Source organism: Sceloporus occidentalis, unplaced genomic scaffold (genome assembly GCF_023333645.1).
Source record: "Sceloporus occidentalis isolate IW3139 unplaced genomic scaffold, rSceOcc1.0.p SCAF_205, whole genome shotgun sequence".
NCBI classification, from domain to species: domain Eukaryota; kingdom Metazoa; phylum Chordata; class Lepidosauria; order Squamata; family Phrynosomatidae; genus Sceloporus; species Sceloporus occidentalis.
Window position 1 is genome coordinate 112662 of NW_028317185.1, and position 19883 is coordinate 132544.

Here is a 19883-nt window from a genome sequence, read left to right on the forward strand (position 1 = left end):
GCGATTGCACACAATCCGTTCCAGCAGCTTAGAGGTAAAAAGGAAGCAGAGAGATAGGGCAGTAGTTAGTCAAACAGATGGGATCTGAGGAAGGATTCTTTAGAATTGGTGTGATTAGCGCGTGCTTGAAGGCTGGTGGTACAGTTCCAGATGATAGAGAAAGATTAAATAGGTGGGTAAGTGATGGACCAAGCGATAGACATTGTGAGGTGAGGTGTGATGGGGTCAAGGGGACAGGTTGTTGGGTGAGAGGAAGAGTGGCTGTCTCTTCTTCGGTTGTAGGGGAAAAGGCAGTTAGTATGGGATGAGTGGAGAGAGTGGTGGTGAGTGGTGTAGGAGGGAGTTGTAAAGAAGAGAGGTCTTGTCTGAACAAAACCCACATCTGCAGCATTCACAAAGCCGGCACCGACTGTCCGGGGGTTAAACGCATATGGAGTGTCCGAGAGAACGCATGCAACGTCGAAATATAACATGGATGAGTCAGGAATGCCGTCACTTAAATATTACATTCCGCTGAGATGAAATAACTCAACACACAGAGACGGGTTTTGTTTTTATTTCCGGCAGAACCACACAGAAGTGTGCCGAGGGTACTGTGCATCTGGCAAGCAGCTGGTAGGATTTAAAGTGAACCCGTCCACTAATCCGCGGACGGAGGTCTTTGCTGTAGGTACGATGACAAAAAATGATTCTGGTGCCCTGCCTGCAAACTGGTGTTATCACCACAGGCGGGCCAAGTCTGGCCCTGACCACAGTGATCCATACAATGTCCCTCCTAATAACAAAAACATTTCAACCTTTTTATACAAGACATATAACGAAATCCCTGACATGTAGGTGAATTCCGTCCTATAGGGGGTTACCCTAAACGTATATACTAATCCAATTAAAATCACAAAAAATATTAATTCCAATTAAAATAAATCAATATTCCTAAAATAACCTGCCTATCGGGGGCCATAATACTGTTAAATAAAGATACAAGACAATAAAACAGATATAACAATGATAAACAGATATATCCACAAACATGGTGAGCAAAGGTCGTCGGCTCTGCCAGACAATCTAAACGGCACGGACACGCTGACAAAGCAGCCGGCGCGTTTCACTCTCTATACGGCTTCCTCCGGGGTCATTTAGGAGAATTTATTTTAATTGGAATACATTTTTGTGATTTTAATTGTTTTCTTCCTGACTTTTTTTTTTTTTTACAGAGCCTCCATTGTCAGCAAGCGCATTGCACCTGTACAAGTAGAGATATATATAGTCCTTACAGGGGAGGGTTTGCACCTTCTGGCCGGGGTGGGGGGCAGGTAAAGCCAAGTGGCCCCACACTGGCCCCCATAACTAAGCCGCATACGCTCTCCCACTTACACAAACTTAAACACTCGCGCTAACATTGTCACATTAACACACACATTCGTGCTAACATACTCTTCCTGCCAACACACACACACACACTCACTCTAACATACATACATACATACTCACCCACTCAACCCATTAACTGGCCCAAAGCCTTCTTTCCAGCTCCTCGCACACACACACTGTGTAAGCAACCCTCCACCGGGTCACAGTCCTGCCTACGCAAGGTAGCCGTGGCCAAGGTGGGCCGGTCCTTTTTCAATTGCTCCCCTGCCCAGCCCAGTCTGGTTTACTTAACCCTTTATGGTTGGGCACACATTCAACTTTTTAGTGTGTGATTTTATAAAATTACACACCCATAGCACACTCAGCAGCTTTACCAGTTTACCCCTTTTACCTATACATAAGCTGGAAAATTGGCTAGCAGGGGGTATAGGTGCAAATCCAGGCAACACTGCACGTTATTTCTCCAGGACATGGCATTTCTAATAACAACGTCATTCACAGGCTGGAATTATTTTGCACACATATGGAAACGTGTGTGTGTGTGTGTATATATATATATATATATATATATATATATATATATACACACACACACACACACATACATACATACACACACACACACTATACAGAATTGGCTTGCAGCGAAGCTTTCTAATGCGACGTACTGGATCATCTGCCTATTTTGTATCGGATGCGTAGCATGCATTGCGAAAAAATCTATTAAAATGAGAAAGTTAAATGAAGACGCTGGCGCGACTAACCCCGCTGGCCCTCGGGGAGCCGAAGGAGTTCATAAAACGTATTCACAGTTTTATAATAGAAAAAAGTTTTCAGTGGCAACCCCTTATACATCTTCCTTACCCGGGTCACTTACCCCGTAACTCGCTTCATTAACGAGAGGACACCGCTTTACCCTCTTTGGTAGGATTCCGGCTACTCTACCATAGAGAGGACTAGCATTCTAGAGAGGAAAGTGTGTTTTGTTTTTTTTTGGCAGTCCTATTGCACTTTTATAATAAAATAAAAAAACAAAATAAAACATGTCCACCGTTTGTGTCACTACAGTCTCATCTCGTGATTTCCAGAAACCGACGCAACAGATTAGGGGGACCTCCGGAGTTCAGACGTGACCAGGTCGGAGCCCGGCAGACACACGAGCCCCAGGTTGACGACGCAGGCGGGAATCCTATCGGTCGCAGACAGCACATCTTGTATAGACTGCTGGCTTAGCACTTCCGCTTTCCGAGCCCTACAAAAAAAAATAAAAAAAATTAAAATAATAATTAAAAAAATATACTAAACCGTTTGGCCTTTTCGATCTAATCTATTAAAGCTGGCTTTGGTAATTGCACCAGGCTGGCAAAGAAATTTCTCTACATAAAATTTAGTTTCCCAACCCTTCGCCCCTCTCCGCCATACGCACCGCAGGGTCTAGCACAGGCTGAAGACCGACGGGGCCTGCGTGGAGTAGGTGGTGTGGAAGGCCTTCAGTATGGGGATGAGGTTCATAAAAGATGGCCGATAACTGGCTTCAGTCTCCCAGCAGTGTTTCATGATCTTGTAGATCTGCCAGAAGAGAGAAGAATGAAACCAGTGGCCTCACCCACTGAAGAAGGACGTATTTCCCCATGTCTCATTAACTATGTAGTATGAAACACCAACACATGTAAAGTTTGTGGCCCTGCAAGTTTCCCCAGGTTGATGAACCTCCAAGAAGCCCCCAAAAGTAGTTGAGGGACATTAGCTGTGGTCTAAGGATGTGCCCAGAGAGGAAGACGGCGCCGGCCAGATGGTTCTGATCTGCCGTCAAATTTTCTGTTCCCCATACTGAATGCAGGAAGATGAAAGTCGTCTCCTTTACCTGATAATATAGATGTATATAATATAACCTATGTAACACTTCGGAGCTACAACTATGGGTGCGTTATAGTGGAGTTTGGTGACTCTACAAGTTGTCACACTGCTTCACAGCAATACAGACGAGCTCTGCTCTTGCCATTTTATGGCAACAACCTATCAGTGGCTGTTTCTGTGTCACATGGTAATTGAGTGCTCCCAGCAAATATTATAAATGAAGAAAAAATGTACATGCCAAAAATAAATTTCTGGGCATTGTTTGCGCATTCAGCAGGGCTAGGCATTATGCTTCTAATGTTTCATTTAGGTGGAACCGCACCTTTACTAAATAGAATCCTCTCAATATCAGCTGACAAAGCACTTGTGGATGAGCAAGGAAGGTGATGGCAGCTTGTGATGTCACCCAAGCAAGTCTTAGGAAATATCTCAAGCCATAGTGAGGGCTTTTGTCCTTCAAGAGATCATGCATCAACTCCACACGCTGTACCAAAAGTGGTTATTTTAGCTAAAAATCTTTATTTCATTGAGTTTTCATTTGACGCACATACATTATATATCTATATTTTGTATTTAATGTATATACACACGGACCGGAATGCGCACTTACCTCCAGAGGGCAGTCTGTAGGACGTGGTAACCTCTGACCTCTCTCCAGCAGATCAATCAGCCGAACGACGGTCATCTGCCCCTGAGTGACGCCGATCATTTCTATGAATTTCTACACAGAAGAGGAGAGACTAGGTACACGGGTAACAAATACACACCTTCACCCGCTGCACGTAACATAAGAAGAGCGTGTTTTATGTGCTACAAACTCGCTTTATCAAAGACCTTCCAGACCCCTTATAAACTTTAATTCCCAAGTTCCTTTATGGGGACAGAAATGATATACTCACAGCGGGAGGACTGAGATAGGAGTCGCATCGAGTCAGGAGCTCATAGAGGGTGACCCCGAATGACCACACATCAGACGCGTAGAAGAACTTACACTCCCTGAGACACTCCGTGGCGTACCTGCAAACCAAAAGAGCCCTTGCTGGGTCATCGCCTTCAAATGGCCAACCGTAGGGGGAGGAAGAGCCTGAAGAAGGACAGAACGCCTGGTTGGTGCAAGATGTCTCCATAACCAAGCAAACCTCACTAAGGTGAAGAGAACTACATTGATGATGAAGAACGCAGGCGGTTCAGGAGCTTTAACTAGGAGACAAAATGTCGGCCAGAGAGACCAAGGTGGGCAGGTGGTGCGGCCACTAGTTTATTGGACACGGTCAGTGCAGGTTATATGCAAGTAGAAACATTATGTATAATACAGAGCGCTAGATAAGATTTTTTTTTTTAGATCCACTGTTAAGCCTCTTTTTTTACCAGAAAACGGGGCTGTCTCCATCTTCTCTGACCCTGTAATATTCATGACCTTCCGGGACAGCTTTGGCAAGCCCAAAATCACCAATTTTCACCACATTTTCGTTTTCAACAAGGACGTTCCGGGCAGCAAGGTCACGGTGTATGTAATGCTGAGAGTGAAGGTAAGCCATTCCCTAAAAGAAAAGAAATGCGCGTTTTAAGGGAGTCCCTGCTACGCATGACAATTTTATGAGAGATTGCCGAGTTCCTACAAAAAATTAGGTGCTGCAAATCAGTATAGCATCCGATGAACTCTTATTAAATGACAATGATACAGAAAGGTGGGTTTGTGTCAATTTATCTGCAGACCTGGAGGCGGCCATTGTTGTCGGTCATATTTTGGGTGACTTTCCCACCTCAAACACCTCGCTGAGCTGATGCTTTATGGCAATGCTAATGAAGTCCTTTCCTCCATAGACTCTCACGAGTCAGAGAGTCCCCTCTGGTTGAGTAGCACCAAAACATTCTCTCGTTCTCCCTCGGATTGCGAGAGTCACTTGACATGATCCCTTCTGATTACTTACTCACCTCACAGATCTGTTGGGCAAAAAGTAATATCTGTGCCAGGCTCACGTTGTGTTTCGGTAAATAATCTCTCAGGCTCCCCAGGGGGACATACTCCATAATGAGTTGGACAACTTTATCTCCTGTAGACAGGGACAGAAAGATTATATGTGAATACCCCAAATTTATGAAATATAGACAAGCGTGACATTCTGCATTATAACCGATACAACTTAATGTTATACCCAACCTCTAGAAATACCGTATTAACCAAACGGAGAAGGTTTGGCAGAGAATCATCTTAAGTGTGGCTATTCTTACAAAATCTCTCAAAGAGCAAAGGAGCATGGAAGAACATGGAAGAACATTCAGAGATTTGGAGGCATCTCCTGCCTCAACCAAGGTCAGAGAGGCAAGGTAGAAACCCCTGCCCTATGAGAAGGACATGAATGCGCATGTAGAGCCTCAAGAGTTCTGGAAGAGCCTTCTATGAACAGATAAGTCTAATGTGGAAAATGTCCAGGTGGCACGGGACCCATTATATCAAATGCTGTGCTCCACATGAAGAACTTTATACCAACGGTTAAGAATGCTGATGGCAGGGCCATGGTTTGGGAATGGTTGAAATATAATGTTTTGAGATGTCCTAGTCCAAGTCTAGAGCTGAACCTCATTGAGATGCTGTAGCAGGACCTGAAAACGGGCAGTTCATGCTCAAAAACCCCCAAATGTCACTGAAGGAAAGCAGCTCTTCACAGAGGCATGATCTAAAATTCATCCAAGCTCTATGAAATACCGATCAATAACTACGGTATACTAAGTATCGATTTCAGTTATTGCTGCTAAAGACGGCATTGGCGGAATTTTAGGAGAGGATACATTTTCTAAAATAAATAAATAAAATAATTAAATGTTTGTGTCTCTTTTTCTACAAAAAAAAAAAATGTTTTATAATTAAAAAAAATAAATAAATAAATATATATATATATATAATTTTTTTATTGATTTATTATTATTTTTTTTTTTAACTAAATACATAATAAATTCAGCCTCACCAAAACCAATAGTTATTAGGGAAAAAATACCGTAAGACAATACAATTTGTAATTTTTCCGCTCACCTTGCTCGCTGCAGCAGCCTTTGTACTTCACGATATTTTCATGGTACAGGGTTTTCAGGATCTTTATCTCCCCTTTCCAACTGATCTCCAGCTGTTGGCTACATCCAGATTTCAGGGACTTCACGGCCACCATCTCCCCAGTGCCATCATTATTGGGGTCGTAGCAGTACAAGCTGACTTTCCCAAAGTGGCCCTGGAACAGCAGGAGGGAAAAAATAAATGATTACAGGTCATCCCGAGTCATGGTCGGGTATTTCACGAGTTATCATGAGTTTGGGCTACGGGTTCAGATGTATTGATCCACCTACTTGTGCTGCTGGAACAATAATAGCATGGTAGGGTTTTAATGGAATCCGGGGGGGGGGGGGGTTCAACTAAAAACTAGAAGAAGAACCAAAAAAAGCAGAGTACCTCTCCCAGCTCCCGAATTTTCTTCAAGTAACGTTTCTGAAACACGGTGGGGTCGGCGACGGTAAAATCAGGACTTATCGAGGCGATATCAGACAGGTCTAGACGTAACAGAGAAAAGAAATGAAAAAATGAAGGCAGAAGGTCATGAATATGGCAGCCATCCAAAGAGTACTATATACCATGCTTCACGTAGCCGCTCCCGACTAATAGTGCTACAAGCTAAATATAAATATAGTGTGAATGGCAACGGCCAATTAGAACAAAGTATGGATTTCGGAAAGCCGTATCTCTATAGATATGGTGTGGTGTACCAGGTAGACCCATTTACCTCTAAAACATCTTCAGAGCCACAGCCACAAAATGAGTTTAATTCAGTTTTAGCAGCGTAGAAAAGGGATGTGTAAAATAATTAGAAAATATTTATATTTTTTAAATGTAGTGTTCCCACAACAAACAAACGCACCTTCAGGTGAGAAAAAGTTATAAAGAATGTTGATGCTTTTTCAGTGTATATGGCAATGACCAAGCAGTGCCTGCTTTCATGTCACATGACATTTAAGGCCCCCCCCCCCGGTAAAAGTAAATAAATAAAATGATTCCATTATTTAATTATTTTCGGGGAGGATCTGGGAATTGAGTAGAAGTAAGCGACATGTTGGTTATGCTATATTTAGTTAAAACAAAGTTTGAAATTGAGCGCATTAGGTGGAACAGCAGCTTTAATATTATATCATATGTTATAAGACGCCCAAAGTACTAACCAAATATAATTTAAAAAAAAAACTGCGGAGAGGCACAGAATGTCTCGCTCACCCTGAGGCTGCAGCTGGGTCAGATCCCGAAGGATTGTCCGGAAAGACGGTCTTCCCGCTGGGTTGTAGTTATGGCAGAGACCGATCAGGTTTGCAAGTTCCTTGAAGGACGGCTCGGGGAGGCCCAGCTCCTTCTCGTAAAACCGTTCTTTCTGCAGAAAAGAAGAAGAAAATTCCTTTTCATTATTCATTTTTTTATCATAGGGAGATCATCAATATATCCATTCAACGCATTTATATATATTTTTTTTTTATTTATTTTTTTTTACACATCCCTACAGAATCATCAGAATTTAATTTTTACTGTAAAAGAAATACACATTTAAAGGTCCTGTCCAAAATGCTTAGGTCTGCCGTTTTATTTTTTCCCCCCTGAAGGTCTAATCACATAAAAGCAGAGACTTTTAAGAAACTTTTAATCAGTTGCTATGGCAACAACCCATGACTGCCTGCTTTTGTTTCACGTGACAATTAGGTGATCCCGGCCAAAAAAAACAGCTACATTTTAGATAACGAAAGAATTGTAAATGGAGAGGGAACGGCCATTCAGCGGGATTAGGCTTCCAACGCCGCAGTCAGGTATTAAACAGATTCAGCCGCGGCTGTATTGCTCAACTTTTTGTATAATAACCAAACGATCTAAAAACCCGTGATCTAGAACACACCGTAACGCACACATTTACTGGAAACCAAGCAGGTGCCGGCTGCGTAGCCAGAACAGGAACAACCTGAGCTCTCCGAGGCATTTTCCAGAACTTTAAAATTAGTTTTAATATCGATATAAATTTGCCAAAGTCAACAAGACATTTCAAGCGCGTACTCAAAAGATTTACAAGAGGATCTTAATGCGCTCCATTTCTATTAATAAAACAGCCTTCCTGTAAAATATTTTCGCACGGCCTTCTTACAACTATTTACATTTATATTTTTCTCGTTTAAGGGGCGGATTCACTAAACCGGGAGTTTGCAGGATAAGTTGGACATTCTTATACCCCGATTGCGTTATGAAGGATCACCTGACCCTGTATAATATATAGTTAATGTGGGGAGGTTTTGTAGAACCCCCCCCCCGTTGGTCTCTCTATGCATTATACAGGGTTATTTGTGGAAGAGAAGAGAGAGAGATATGATAGAAACAGAGACGTGCATTTCAAAGCAATGGAAAATTTTAAACAAGAGGTCATATTCTAAAAGTGGAGGGTCAGGGGCTTACATAGAAAATAAAGGAGTTTTACTGTACTGAGAGGATGGTAGATAAGTGGGACGACTTCTCAGCAGAAGTGGTAGAGGGTAATGCAGTGAGGAGATTTAAACATGCATGGGATCGGCATACGGCTCCTGAATCTAAGACGAGACCAACGACTGATTAAGGTCTTTACAGCAGGAGAAACGAGCGACCAGACGGGTATGAGGTGCCGGGAAACTTCTATGTTTCTATGTATGCAGATTTTACAATATAATAAAGGGAGACTTTGTTTCACATCCTTCCTCGACAGGCCTTTCCACACCTTGTGTTTCTCACTTGTGTACCGGCTTCTGAGCTACAAGGACAGCGTCCTGTAGAAGAAGTTATGGTCTTCAGCACTGAGTGTCTTTGGTCATCAGATACAACAAGAACAAGCGAACAAAATGCTACCTTAATTAAAAAAAAACTCACCCCTGGGAACCATTAACTAAATGAGAAGTAGATCTATTTAAAGGATGGAGCCCCCGGGTCTGGTGGAGTCCACTTCCCCTCGCTAGAGAGGCAGAACAAAGACCGGGCGACCAGTAGGTCATCTGTACCTACGCTCGTTCGGGGTAAAACAGGCCAGTTTGTTGGACCTGGACGCCTTGTACTCTCACAGAAGCCCCGGAATATGGACGAAATCATTCAGCACAAACCTCAGACGGAGTCCGCTCCTTTAAGGGGACTTCTCCGTTAAAACAGATTTCCAGCAACGTGGTCCCAAAGCTCCACTTGTCGGCAGCGGTGCTGAGACGGCAGACGTTCTGAACGCATTCTGGAGCGATCCACGGGATCCTCTCCACCCGCTCTGCGAAAGCAAAGACACGGCCGTGATCATACAGAGCAGCCTGGCAATACCTAACGACAGACGCAGGTATCCTCCACGCTAACAAGCGCGTCATCATTAACATTTCACATCACAGCCGCTCTGCATGAGGATATATAAATAAATGTATAGAAGAATAAAGAACGTAATACCCTCTCGGGACAGCGCTGTGAAGGTCACTCCAGGATCACTCAGCTTGATGAATGGAGTCGAGTTCTCTTCTAGACCTTTCCTGGCCAGTAGAATATTCTTTGCGCAGACATTTCCATGTACCAAATTTTTATCTTCCTGCAGAGATGAAATCCAAAGCGATTCCCAATTTAAATGGAATGATCCACCGGGGACTATTTGAAACCCCCCCCCCACCACCAAAAAACACTTGGTATGGTCCATTAAAAAGGAAACACGTCAGCCAACCCAACTCTCTTGGGGTAACATACCAGATAAGTCAAGGCACTGGCCAGCTGCCGAGCCACGGTGAATTTCCAGCCGGCCGTGATCTGCAGCTTGTCTTTACGTAGACAGACGTCTAGAGGGCCATGTTCGACAAACTCCTCCACCATGATATCTTTAAGGAGATAAGATAGATTAGGCTACCAGCACGACCCTTTGATATCACGAGAGTCTTTAAATAACTAAGTCACTTACAATCTAGGACCACGACTGCAACAATAATCTGAAATTATTCAATATTTGCCCTATTTCAACACAGGAGGATCAAACAAATTATACAGGTAACAATGCCGGATACGATATCATGACTTGAAAGAGATTTGTGAACAAAGTAAATACTGCTGGGGTATCTTGATTTTATGTTGAGAAAACAGGTATTTTTTTTTTAAATAAGTTGATGCGATAGCAAATGGTATTTGAGATTAAAGAATATTTGACAATTATCCCCCCAAAAAATAAATACATGTTTCCATATTAAAAGGGAGTTTTAGAACATGCACACTAAGACAAATATTCAAAGAACCGAAGATATGATACGGGGGAAGCAGTTTTATGGCGCACTTGTGACTTCCTGCAGCTTTGCATCAACTTCCTGAATGGGAAGCCCAAAAGAAGGAGATTCCCCGAGTCAAACAGAGACAGCAGGGTTTCAAATATTTTATGGAAGGAAGAACTGTCTTTTAAACCCAGTAAACAATCGGGTCGCACGAGATGAACTCACTCTCAGATTCCCGTACGCACACTCCGTGGACAAACACCAGGTGAATGTGGGAGACCTGGCTCATCAAACTCGCCGTCTCGAAGAAAGCCTTAGGGTATTTAAAAGAGGAAAGTGTTAGACCGCGTAGAGACGAGCAAACAAACGTTAACAAAAACCAGTCGATCCTGGAAACAAAAAAAACAACATTGTATTATGGAGAAGGACTAGGGGATGGCCAACCTCTGTCACCCCACGTGCTAAAACATGCAGAGCATCATGGGAGACGTAGTTCACAAGGACCGACGTGCCAGAAATTAAGTAAGATATTTTATTAGGGGAACATAAACAACCACGGAGAAACAGATTAACCCCTTAAGGACAATGGGCGGTCCCTAAACCCATTGAAAACAATGCATGTCGAGCCCGTACATGTACGGCTTTGTCATTAAGGTTGTTGGGATATAAGTAGAAACCAGTAAATCTGATCCGTTTACTGAAGAAAAATCAAGAGAGGAAAAGGAGTCGGTATCTTCTTATTTACTAATGCGTCGTCCCCATATGTAACCTTAGTTAATTTGCATATGATAAAGCACGTCGACGTCCTTTGCCAGTATGGAGCATCGTCTGCGGATCATTCGGCTCTCACCAGCGCGATGTCTCGATGACTTGGATCCAGTACTTTTAGGACCACTCTCAAATCGCTGGAGTTGTTGTTTAACTCGCCGGACTCGTAGCCCTCAATCTCGCTGCCCTTGCTGACCAGTAGTACCCCTTCGTAAATGTTGGTCCGGGTACCCTGGCCCAGGTGGGCTTTCTGTGGAGAGAGAAAGATCTTTAAAAAAAAAAAGGTGCATAAAACTTGCAGCCAATGAAGGGATTTTCCATAACGGAGTATACAAGCAAGAAGAAAAACCCAAAACAAGCACCGGCCCTTTACCGCCGTACATACCATCTCCAAGGCCTGTGCTCTGCTTTGAGAACGGCATCAATAAGGCTACTCTTCTGAGGATCACTCAGATGCTACACTCACTGCTACACTCACTGGGGCTTATCGTACTAAACGTTGAGTTTGCAGGCATTATGCGCAGCCTCAATCTGCATTACGAAGGGTTGGCTTCTTCTTCAAGACCTTTAATGGCCCTTCATCACGCAAAGTGGAGCCGGGGGGAAGAAGAAGAACTTTATCTTTCCTAATCCCGCCTGCAAACACACGGCTAAACCCCAACAAGACCTAGCAGTGTGAGTTTGGGGGACTTATCTCCGATGGACCAGAGATTTGGGGGGCTTTAGACCCCCCGCTGCGACCGCACCAGCAAGTACAATGGTTTGTTAATTCGCAGAGGACCTTGAGAATTACACGTCATCCCTCCTTTAAAATGAAGCTGGTTTTACCACTCCTTGGGTTTCTCCGCCATCATTAATTCTAGATCCTTGCACACAGAATATAGCTCTGTACGCCTAGGAATCTATACTCCATTAAAAAATCAGCCGTTTCCAGCTACAATAGTCATTTACAACATTAACCCCGTCTGCGCTGGATTTCTGATCCATTTCACGTTACTTGAATGGGGACATTTCAAAGTGACCCCAAACTTTTGAACGGCAGTGTAAACATATAACAGGGATGCTCGAGCATCCCATGGCAAGTAATCTCTGCGTTAGAAGTGAGGTTTGTGTGTCTGGGATTTTGTGTGTCTCTCTCTCTCACTCTACGGCGCACACAAACCTGTAAGATTTCATGCTTGCGGATCTGGTGGAAGCTGAGTTGGCTCAGATTGAGGTTCCTGGACGCCCCGCTCTCTCCGCGGTTCTTCCCTCTCCGGCAAATCGTCAGGTTGGAGATTTCTAGTGCGGTGAAAATAGATCATCGACGTATGGTGGAAGCAAATACATATAACATGGCGTCTTATCGCCCTCGCTGCTTCATATGGTTCCAATGAGTAATAAATCCACTTTTACACCCAGAATCATCTTTTATACTTAAATTCACTCAACTCAAGCAGTTGATCCCTACACAACAACAACGTAATGATTAAGTAAGCCTGGCTGCTAGGCTTTCCATTATCGACCGTTTGCCCCCCAAAAGGACTTTATGGACAAAACCGTTACCCACCAATTAATGCGACTACTGGGGTAACTAAGCAGGACCCCCCTGCAGACAGCTAGGCAGCTTACCTCCAGATTTGGGCAGAATGCACTTCTTGACGGAGAAGGTTTCGTCTCCGGATTTCAGGGTGCATCCCCGCAGATTGTCCGTCAGTTCCTTGACGCTCGGGAACCCTCGGTCCCACCCTTCGAGGACGTACGAGTCGCCCTTCTTCTCGATTCGGAACTGCTTGGAGCCCAGATCCTTGTTCTGTTCCAGGAGAGGTTTAGAAACATTTCACTTTCCTCGACAGAACAACGCATGCCGGATATAAGAACGATTTATATCAAGATTGTGAGCCGAGTCTCTCCACCTAATGTATCGGTTTGTCTTAGTCTGTCAGTTCTCGTCTTGTCAGACCCCTTGAATATATGGATTGTGTTAAGCGCTGCGTAAACTGTTGGCGCCATATAAATAAAAGATAATAATAATTAGATATATATCGGCACCTGGTTGGCTCTCTTCACGGTCATGATCATTTTGTTGAAATTGAAAGCGCTCCAGCGGATAACGTAGAGTCCGTCCTCCTGACCCTCCTGCCTCAGCTTCTGAACCACGTACTGCTCCCTGGAGTCGGAGGAAGGGGTTAAAAAAGGGCCGGGGGAAGGAAACATTGAATTTGATGGCAGATCAGACATATTCAGCCCTTTATCTGATTTTAAATTCAGAATAGCTTTATGCCTGTCCCTCTACCACTTCTGATGGGAGACTGTTCCACGTATCTACCACCCTCTCCATAAAGTAAACGTCCCTCTTCTTAAACTCTTTATGTATTTATGACTTGGAGCAAAAGGTGGATAACAGGAGGAGGCGGAAGGGAGAAGATGGGGAGGTCAACCTACTGAAGAGGGCCGTGAATCCCGTTGGTAACACTCATCACCAGCCGAGGAGGGGCCACTTCATGACACAGATAGTGGTTTGAATCCGTCGTGAGTCGAAAATACCCGTCCACCAGCGAGACGAAGGACAGAGCTTCTTCGTACGAAGGTAAAACTATCTCCTGGAAGACAGAGGCCGGAAAAATCAGCCCCACCGGCCGCGGCGACACGGAACACGGACGTCATTTATCACTCGTTACGTCATCGATTAGACGCAAGGCACTCACAAGACAGCGGTTGTCCTGGCAGTTAACGCTGACTCTGCTCCTGCTGATCACGATGTGGGTGATATCCTGGAAGTCACAGAACGGAAGCCACTTGGGGTTGCTCCTTTCCGCCCCCTGTTGGGTTTTGGCCGTTTTCTGCCCTTTGGCCCGGCTCTTTTTGCTGAAGTAATTTTTTGGGGTTGGGTTCTCAACAGCTTCCTAGCATACGAGGGGGGGGGGGGGGGGGAGAGAAAAAAAAAACTATTATTTATTGGTTTCCGGAGAAGTGGTTCCAGTGATAAAATATTTGGATAATCCTAGGTTACGCAGCACTGGGGTAAAAAAAAAAAAATACAAAAATTGTCAAGCTCTACATGTTACATAGTGAAAAGAAAAAATGTCGGTGCGCTATGCTAGTCTCAGGCTCAAATAATACAAATGTATAATATGAGGCCTACCAAACAGTGTGAGCATTCTGCAAATACAGTGTGTTGGCTGTACAATGTATACAAAAAACAAAATACTGTCTGCGCTTCTCACCCTAATAAAGTTGGCAACAAATATAAAAACATAATATAAATGAGAGGTTTTGGTTATATGAATTGGCCAAAGCATAATTAAGCTCACCCGCCACGTCAAGGCACACTCTCAATAGGGTGAGATCCTACGCTCACCTCCTACATAGTGGGCACACAAAGCAGTTTATACGGCTACCAAAACCTTATTAATGTGTTGGGGGAGGTGCAATTAAACCTCCTCCCATTTAACCCCTGGACAGCAAGCTGCAACCAGACTAATGAGGAGCCAACAACCTCAAATATGTGCAAACAGGGAAAAGAAAAAAAGTCGGTGCGCTAAGCTAGTCTCAGGCTCAAATAATACAAATGTATAATATGAGGCCTACCAAACAGTGTGAGCATGCTGCAAATGTTGGCTCCTCATTAGTCTGGTTGCAGCTTGCTGTCCAGGGGTTAAATGGGAGGAGGTTTAATTGCACCTCCCCCAACACATTAATCTGGTTTTGGTAGCCGTATAAACTGCTTTGTGTGCCCACTATGTAGGAGGTGAGAGTAGGGTCTCGCCCTATTGAGAGTGTGCCTTGACGTGGCCGGTGAGCTTAATTATGCTTTGGCCAATTCATATAACCAACACCTCTCATTTATATTATGTTTATATATTATGTTTATATATTTGTTGCCAACTTTATTAGGGTGAGAAGCGCAGACAGTATTTTGTTTTTTGTATACATGTTACATAGTGGATAAAGTGAGAAAACTCACAATTAATGCTACCCCTTCCCTTAAAAATAAATAAATAATACAGGCGAACACAAGCCTACGTCCGCAGCGATCAATGGGCGCCACCATGAGGACCTCCCAAACTCAGCTGTCCATGGGAATTTCAGCTGAACCCGGAGGGATCTCCATGGCTGAAGGACACAGTCAAGTCCAGCTCTACATTTCCCTTTCACCCTTCCTCAGAACTTGAGCTCATCCTTATTGACCCCCCCCCCAAAACGGGGTCCTAGCTCATTGGGATTAGACCAAACGCATTGACGTGAAACTTCAGTAATCCCGACCTTTTCACATTCAAGTCAAATTTTGAATATTTTCTGATCAAAATGATGAGAAGAAACCAGAAAACGCTTCATTTCAACTCATGATGCATCACCCAGAACCCCTGGTTGCCGAGTGGGACATTTAGTTTACCTCCGCCTTGCATTCCCGCCACTTGATTCCGTCCATTCCGCTCACCATGACCACGTGGGTGGTGGTGGGCTCTTGGTTCACGGTCTCCGAGTGGTCCATGTAGCCCCCATTGATGTAGAGAGGAAGCTTCTCCCCGTCTGTCGGCAGCTCCAGGGACAATGCCCTGAATATCTCCGAGCCGAACCGCGGGGCCAGGTTTTCCAGGGTGGACAAGTATTTGTACATAACGTCTTCTTCACTCAGCTTCCCCGGACCCACGGTGTGGAGGTGGAAGTGGCGGACAAACTTCTTGAAGACGTTCCTCATGCGGAATTTGGTGAGATAATTGTTCTGCTGGATCTGCCGGCAAAACGACTTCGGGATACACTCCTTGAAGCTGAAAAGGTCAGACACAAAAAAGTATAAGAATGACACATATAGTATTTTCACATAAAAACGACCGGTTTTGGACTGATGCAGTGCCGGTTTAAGGAAGGGCACATGCGTTACTCACCTGACCTGTTTTGCCACCTCTTCTAAGGACACTTTCTTCTTAATGGCGATATGAGACAGGTGCAGCACCGCCATGCCCAGACTCTCGTTCTTAAATCTGTGGATATCCTGCTCTGTCCAGAAATCTTTCAGCGACACCACGTCATTCACAAAGTCATACTTGCCCTGTTACCCCCCCCGAGACATGGAACACAAAAGCGATATTTCTATTAACATGAAAATTGAATATAAATATTAATAAATTAATAAATGTCCCATAGCTCCCAACTGACCGCGTCGCCCTGTCATTCCCTATATAATAAAGTACCTGTTCAAAGAGATATTCAAACGATGCCAAGTCCAGGATGGCTTCTGCTTGCTCCGTCTGGCTCTTCTCCTCGTTGCTCTTTGGGATATTTCGGCAAACGAGGGGTTCTTTCTCATTCATGCCGTGCCAGTTCCTGAAATAATACCTAAAAACACCAAAAAGGTGAGGTTTGTCTCACAAATGGGGCGTTATAGGAACGGTACAGGAGCCGAGAGACCGCTCTATAAGAAAAGCTCACGTAGAACAGGAGGAGGAGAACTTCTATACACGGCTGGTCAAAAGTTTGGGGTCACGTAGACATTTCCTTGTTTTGGAAAGAAACGCTCACTCCTGTGTTCCAATGGCCCTTTATCACTCCCATCACTCCTGTGTTCCAATGGCCCTTTATCACTCCCATCACTCCTGTGTACCAATGGCCCTTAATCACTCCCATCACTCCTGTGTTCCAATGGCCCTTAATCACTCCCATCACTCCTGTGTTCCAATGGCCCTTAATCACTCCCATCACTCCTGTGTTCCAACGGCCCTTAATCACTCCCATCACTCCTGTGTTCCAATGGCCCTTAATCACTCCCATCACTCCCGTGTTCCAATGGCCCTTTATCACTCCCATCACTCCTGTGTTCCAATGGCCCTTAATCACTCCCATCACTCCTGTGTTCCAACGGCCCTTAATCACTCCCATCACTCCTGTGTTCCAATGGCCCTTAATCACTCCCATCACTCCCGTGTTCCAATGGCCCTTTATCACTCCCATCACGCTGATCCAAGTATAAGTTTAAGGCTAATTGATGGTTAGAAAACCAGTTACAGCCAGAAAGTTGCTTGTTTTCCCTAAAAACAGCTAAATGACCCCAAGTAAAAACGCTGCTTACCTCATGCGAAAATGGAGGAGAACCTTCATGTCTTTTGAGATCTTAAAAACATGGTTGGGTGGATACCAATATTTTTCTTGAATGTCATAGAGCGCAAATAGCGTGTAGCACAGCGGGGTAATGCCTAGAACATGGAGCACACGCATGTAAATGTATATCAGACACGGATCAGCTAAATACAGACACATTCACAGGGAATGAAAAATATTGGTGTCATCTTTCAATTACATTAGTCTGTCACCCTGCCGTGGGAGGGGCAGACTCCGTGCCCCATAGCCCCCTCCTGTCTGTGTCACCCTGCCGTGGGAGGGGCAGACTCCGTGCCCCATAGCCCCCTCCTGTCTGTGTCACCCTGCGGTGGGAGGTACAGACTCCGTGCCCCATAGCCCCCTCCTGTCTGTGTTACCCTGCGGTGGGAGGGACAGACTCCGTGCCCCATAGCCCCCTCCTGTCTGTGTCACCCTGCGGTGGGAGGGACAGACTCCGTGCCCCATAGCCCCCTCCTGTCTGTCACCCTGCGGTGGGAGGGACAGACTCCGTGCCCCATAGCCCCCTCCTGTCTATCACCCAGCGGTGGGAGGGACTGACTCCGTGCCCCATAGCCCCCTCCTGTCTGTGTCACCCTGCGGTGGGAGGGACAGACTCCGTGCCCCATAGCCCCCTCCTGTCTGTGTCACCCTGCGGTGGGAGGGACTGACTCCGTGCCCCATAGCACCCTCCTGTCTGTGTCACCCTGCGGTGGGAGGGGCAGACTCCGTGCCCCATAGCCCCCTCCTGTCTGTGTTACCCTGCGGTGGGAGGGACAGACTCCGTGCCCCATAGCCCCCTCCTGTCTGTGTCACCCTGCGGTGGGAGGGACAGACTCCGTGCCCCATAGCCCCCTCCTGTCTGTCACCCTGCGGTGGGAGGGACAGACTCCGTGCCCCATAGCCCCCTCCTGTCTATCACCCAGCGGTGGGAGGGACTGACTCCGTGCCCCATAGCCCCCTCCTGTCTGTGTCACCCTGCGGTGGGAGGGACAGACTCCGTGCCCCATAGCCCCCTCCTGTCTGTGTCACCCTGCGGTGGGAGGGACTGACTCCGTGCCCCATAGCCCCCTCCTGTCTGTGTCACCCTGCGGGGGGAGGGACAGACTCCATGCCCCATAGCCCCCTCCTGTCTGTGTCACCCTGCGGGGGGAGGGACAGACTCCATGCCCCATAGCCCCCTCCTGTGTGGTCTCCTTACCAAGTCTCTGTGCGATGTGTATACAGATCTCCTCCGCCGTGCTCTCCTGCTGCGTGAAGCTCACATAATGCTCCTTATTGTTGCTCCAGTACAGATAGACGCGGAGGCCGACCCCCGTGAAGCTGCAGCTTTCCATGTCCGGGTTCCGGTGTTTTGCTGCCCACTGACACAGAGCCATGTCTCAGGGCGGGGGGGCAGATCTCGGCTCTGTAGAGGGATAATCACAGACGGTTATAAGATTTGTTACACAGCAGCGGGTAAATAACAGCGTTACTATATAAAGAGACCTCCGGAATGTCTGGAAGACCCCCGACTAAATCACGGAGAATATAAAAAGGATCTAAAAACCTAAAGCTCAAACCCAAAAGAATGATTTTATTTATATACCGTACTCCCGGTATATATACAAAGTGTCAAACACGGTCTTATCGCCATAGCAACTAGTGGAATGGACCATTGAATAATACTATCCCGCCATGAAGAACTACTAAGATGCATCTTTGTCTGCTGTGCTTATTTTAGTTTGGTCTGACGGTAAAACCTATAGAGGGTTGTGGATAAGTGGATCAGTCTTCTAGCAGAGGTGGTAGAGATTCATTATGCGAGGGAATGGGGTAGGTGTAAGGCTGCCATGTACACAAGACCAAGGGCCAAATGGCTTTTTGATAACAAAAAAAAACAAAGATAGCTACGGCGTAGATCCTGAATAAGAGACCACCGAGGTCATGTAAGTTTGCAGAACAAATACACAGCAAGGGAACACCTTCACTCTAGAGTGTAAGCGTTTGAGCCTAACATATCAGTTGATCTTAGTCTGCCAGGGCCCTTTGAACGTACGGACTGGAAGAAGCGCTACGGATATTGTTGGCGCCATACAAATAAAAACCCCACCGTGGCCCTCCGGCACGAATGGCACCGCTCACGTATTTAGTTCTTTACAGCGGAGTCACTGAAGCTCCGCGGCTTCAATAAAAAACAAACAAGTCATTTTCTAAAGCAAATAGACAGACCAAGCCCCTGATGAGAGTGCGGCAGAAACCCCCTAGTTACCAAAATAAAATATCGCAAAAATACTCCAGGAAAAGAGGGAAGTCAGGGGAGAAAAGAAAAAAGTTTGGGTGCCAGAGAGGGACTGGCTCCCCTAAATAAAGAAAGTTGGGTAGTGCATATGCTCTCCATGTTACGAAACCAAGAAGACTGTCTTCCTTCCCATAGAGCTGTTAACCCGCTGCGGAGACGCCAATCCCTTCTTACATAATTCAACTATAAGCTCACGGGGTCAGCGGCCTCCTCTCCGCTGCACTTCCGTGTGACGTTTTCCACAGTTTTCTTCAGCGAAATGCGACATAAAATG

The 19883-nt window shown here is 45.5% G+C and overlaps 1 protein-coding gene across 1 annotated transcript; it reads right to left on the reverse strand.

The window, feature by feature from the left end:
• Positions 1-2805: 2805 nt before the first annotated feature.
• On the reverse strand, positions 2806-18707 carry LOC149277912 (non-receptor tyrosine-protein kinase TYK2-like). The gene is made up of 23 exons (XM_089502535.1): positions 18530-18707; positions 17303-17426; positions 16428-16572; positions 16122-16285; positions 15629-16004; positions 13941-14138; positions 13678-13835; positions 13285-13402; positions 12865-13045; positions 12416-12534; positions 11336-11503; positions 10711-10798; positions 9977-10104; positions 9689-9824; positions 9367-9518; positions 7484-7634; positions 6671-6768; positions 6260-6452; positions 5164-5282; positions 4597-4769; positions 4128-4245; positions 3839-3949; positions 2806-2940 (listed from the first exon to the last, which is right to left on the reverse strand). The coding sequence occupies exons 1-23, from the start codon at positions 18705-18707 to the stop codon at positions 2806-2808; spliced, it is 3531 nt and encodes a 1176-aa protein (XP_089358661.1).
• Positions 18708-19883: the final 1176 nt, after the last annotated feature.

Coding starts and splice junctions, on each gene's coding strand:
- LOC149277912 (XM_089502535.1), bottom strand. CDS start 18,707: ATGGCTCTGTGTCAGTGGGCAGCAAAACACCGGAACCCGGACATGGAA. Junction 13,403..13,677: donor GGGATTCACGGCCCTCTTCA/GTAGGTTGACCT, acceptor CTCCGACTCCAG/GGAGCAGTACGTGGTTCAGA. Junction 5,283..6,259: donor AGGCTGCTGCAGCGAGCAAG/GTGAGCGGAAAA, acceptor CCCTGTCTACAG/GAGATAAAGTTGTCCAACTC.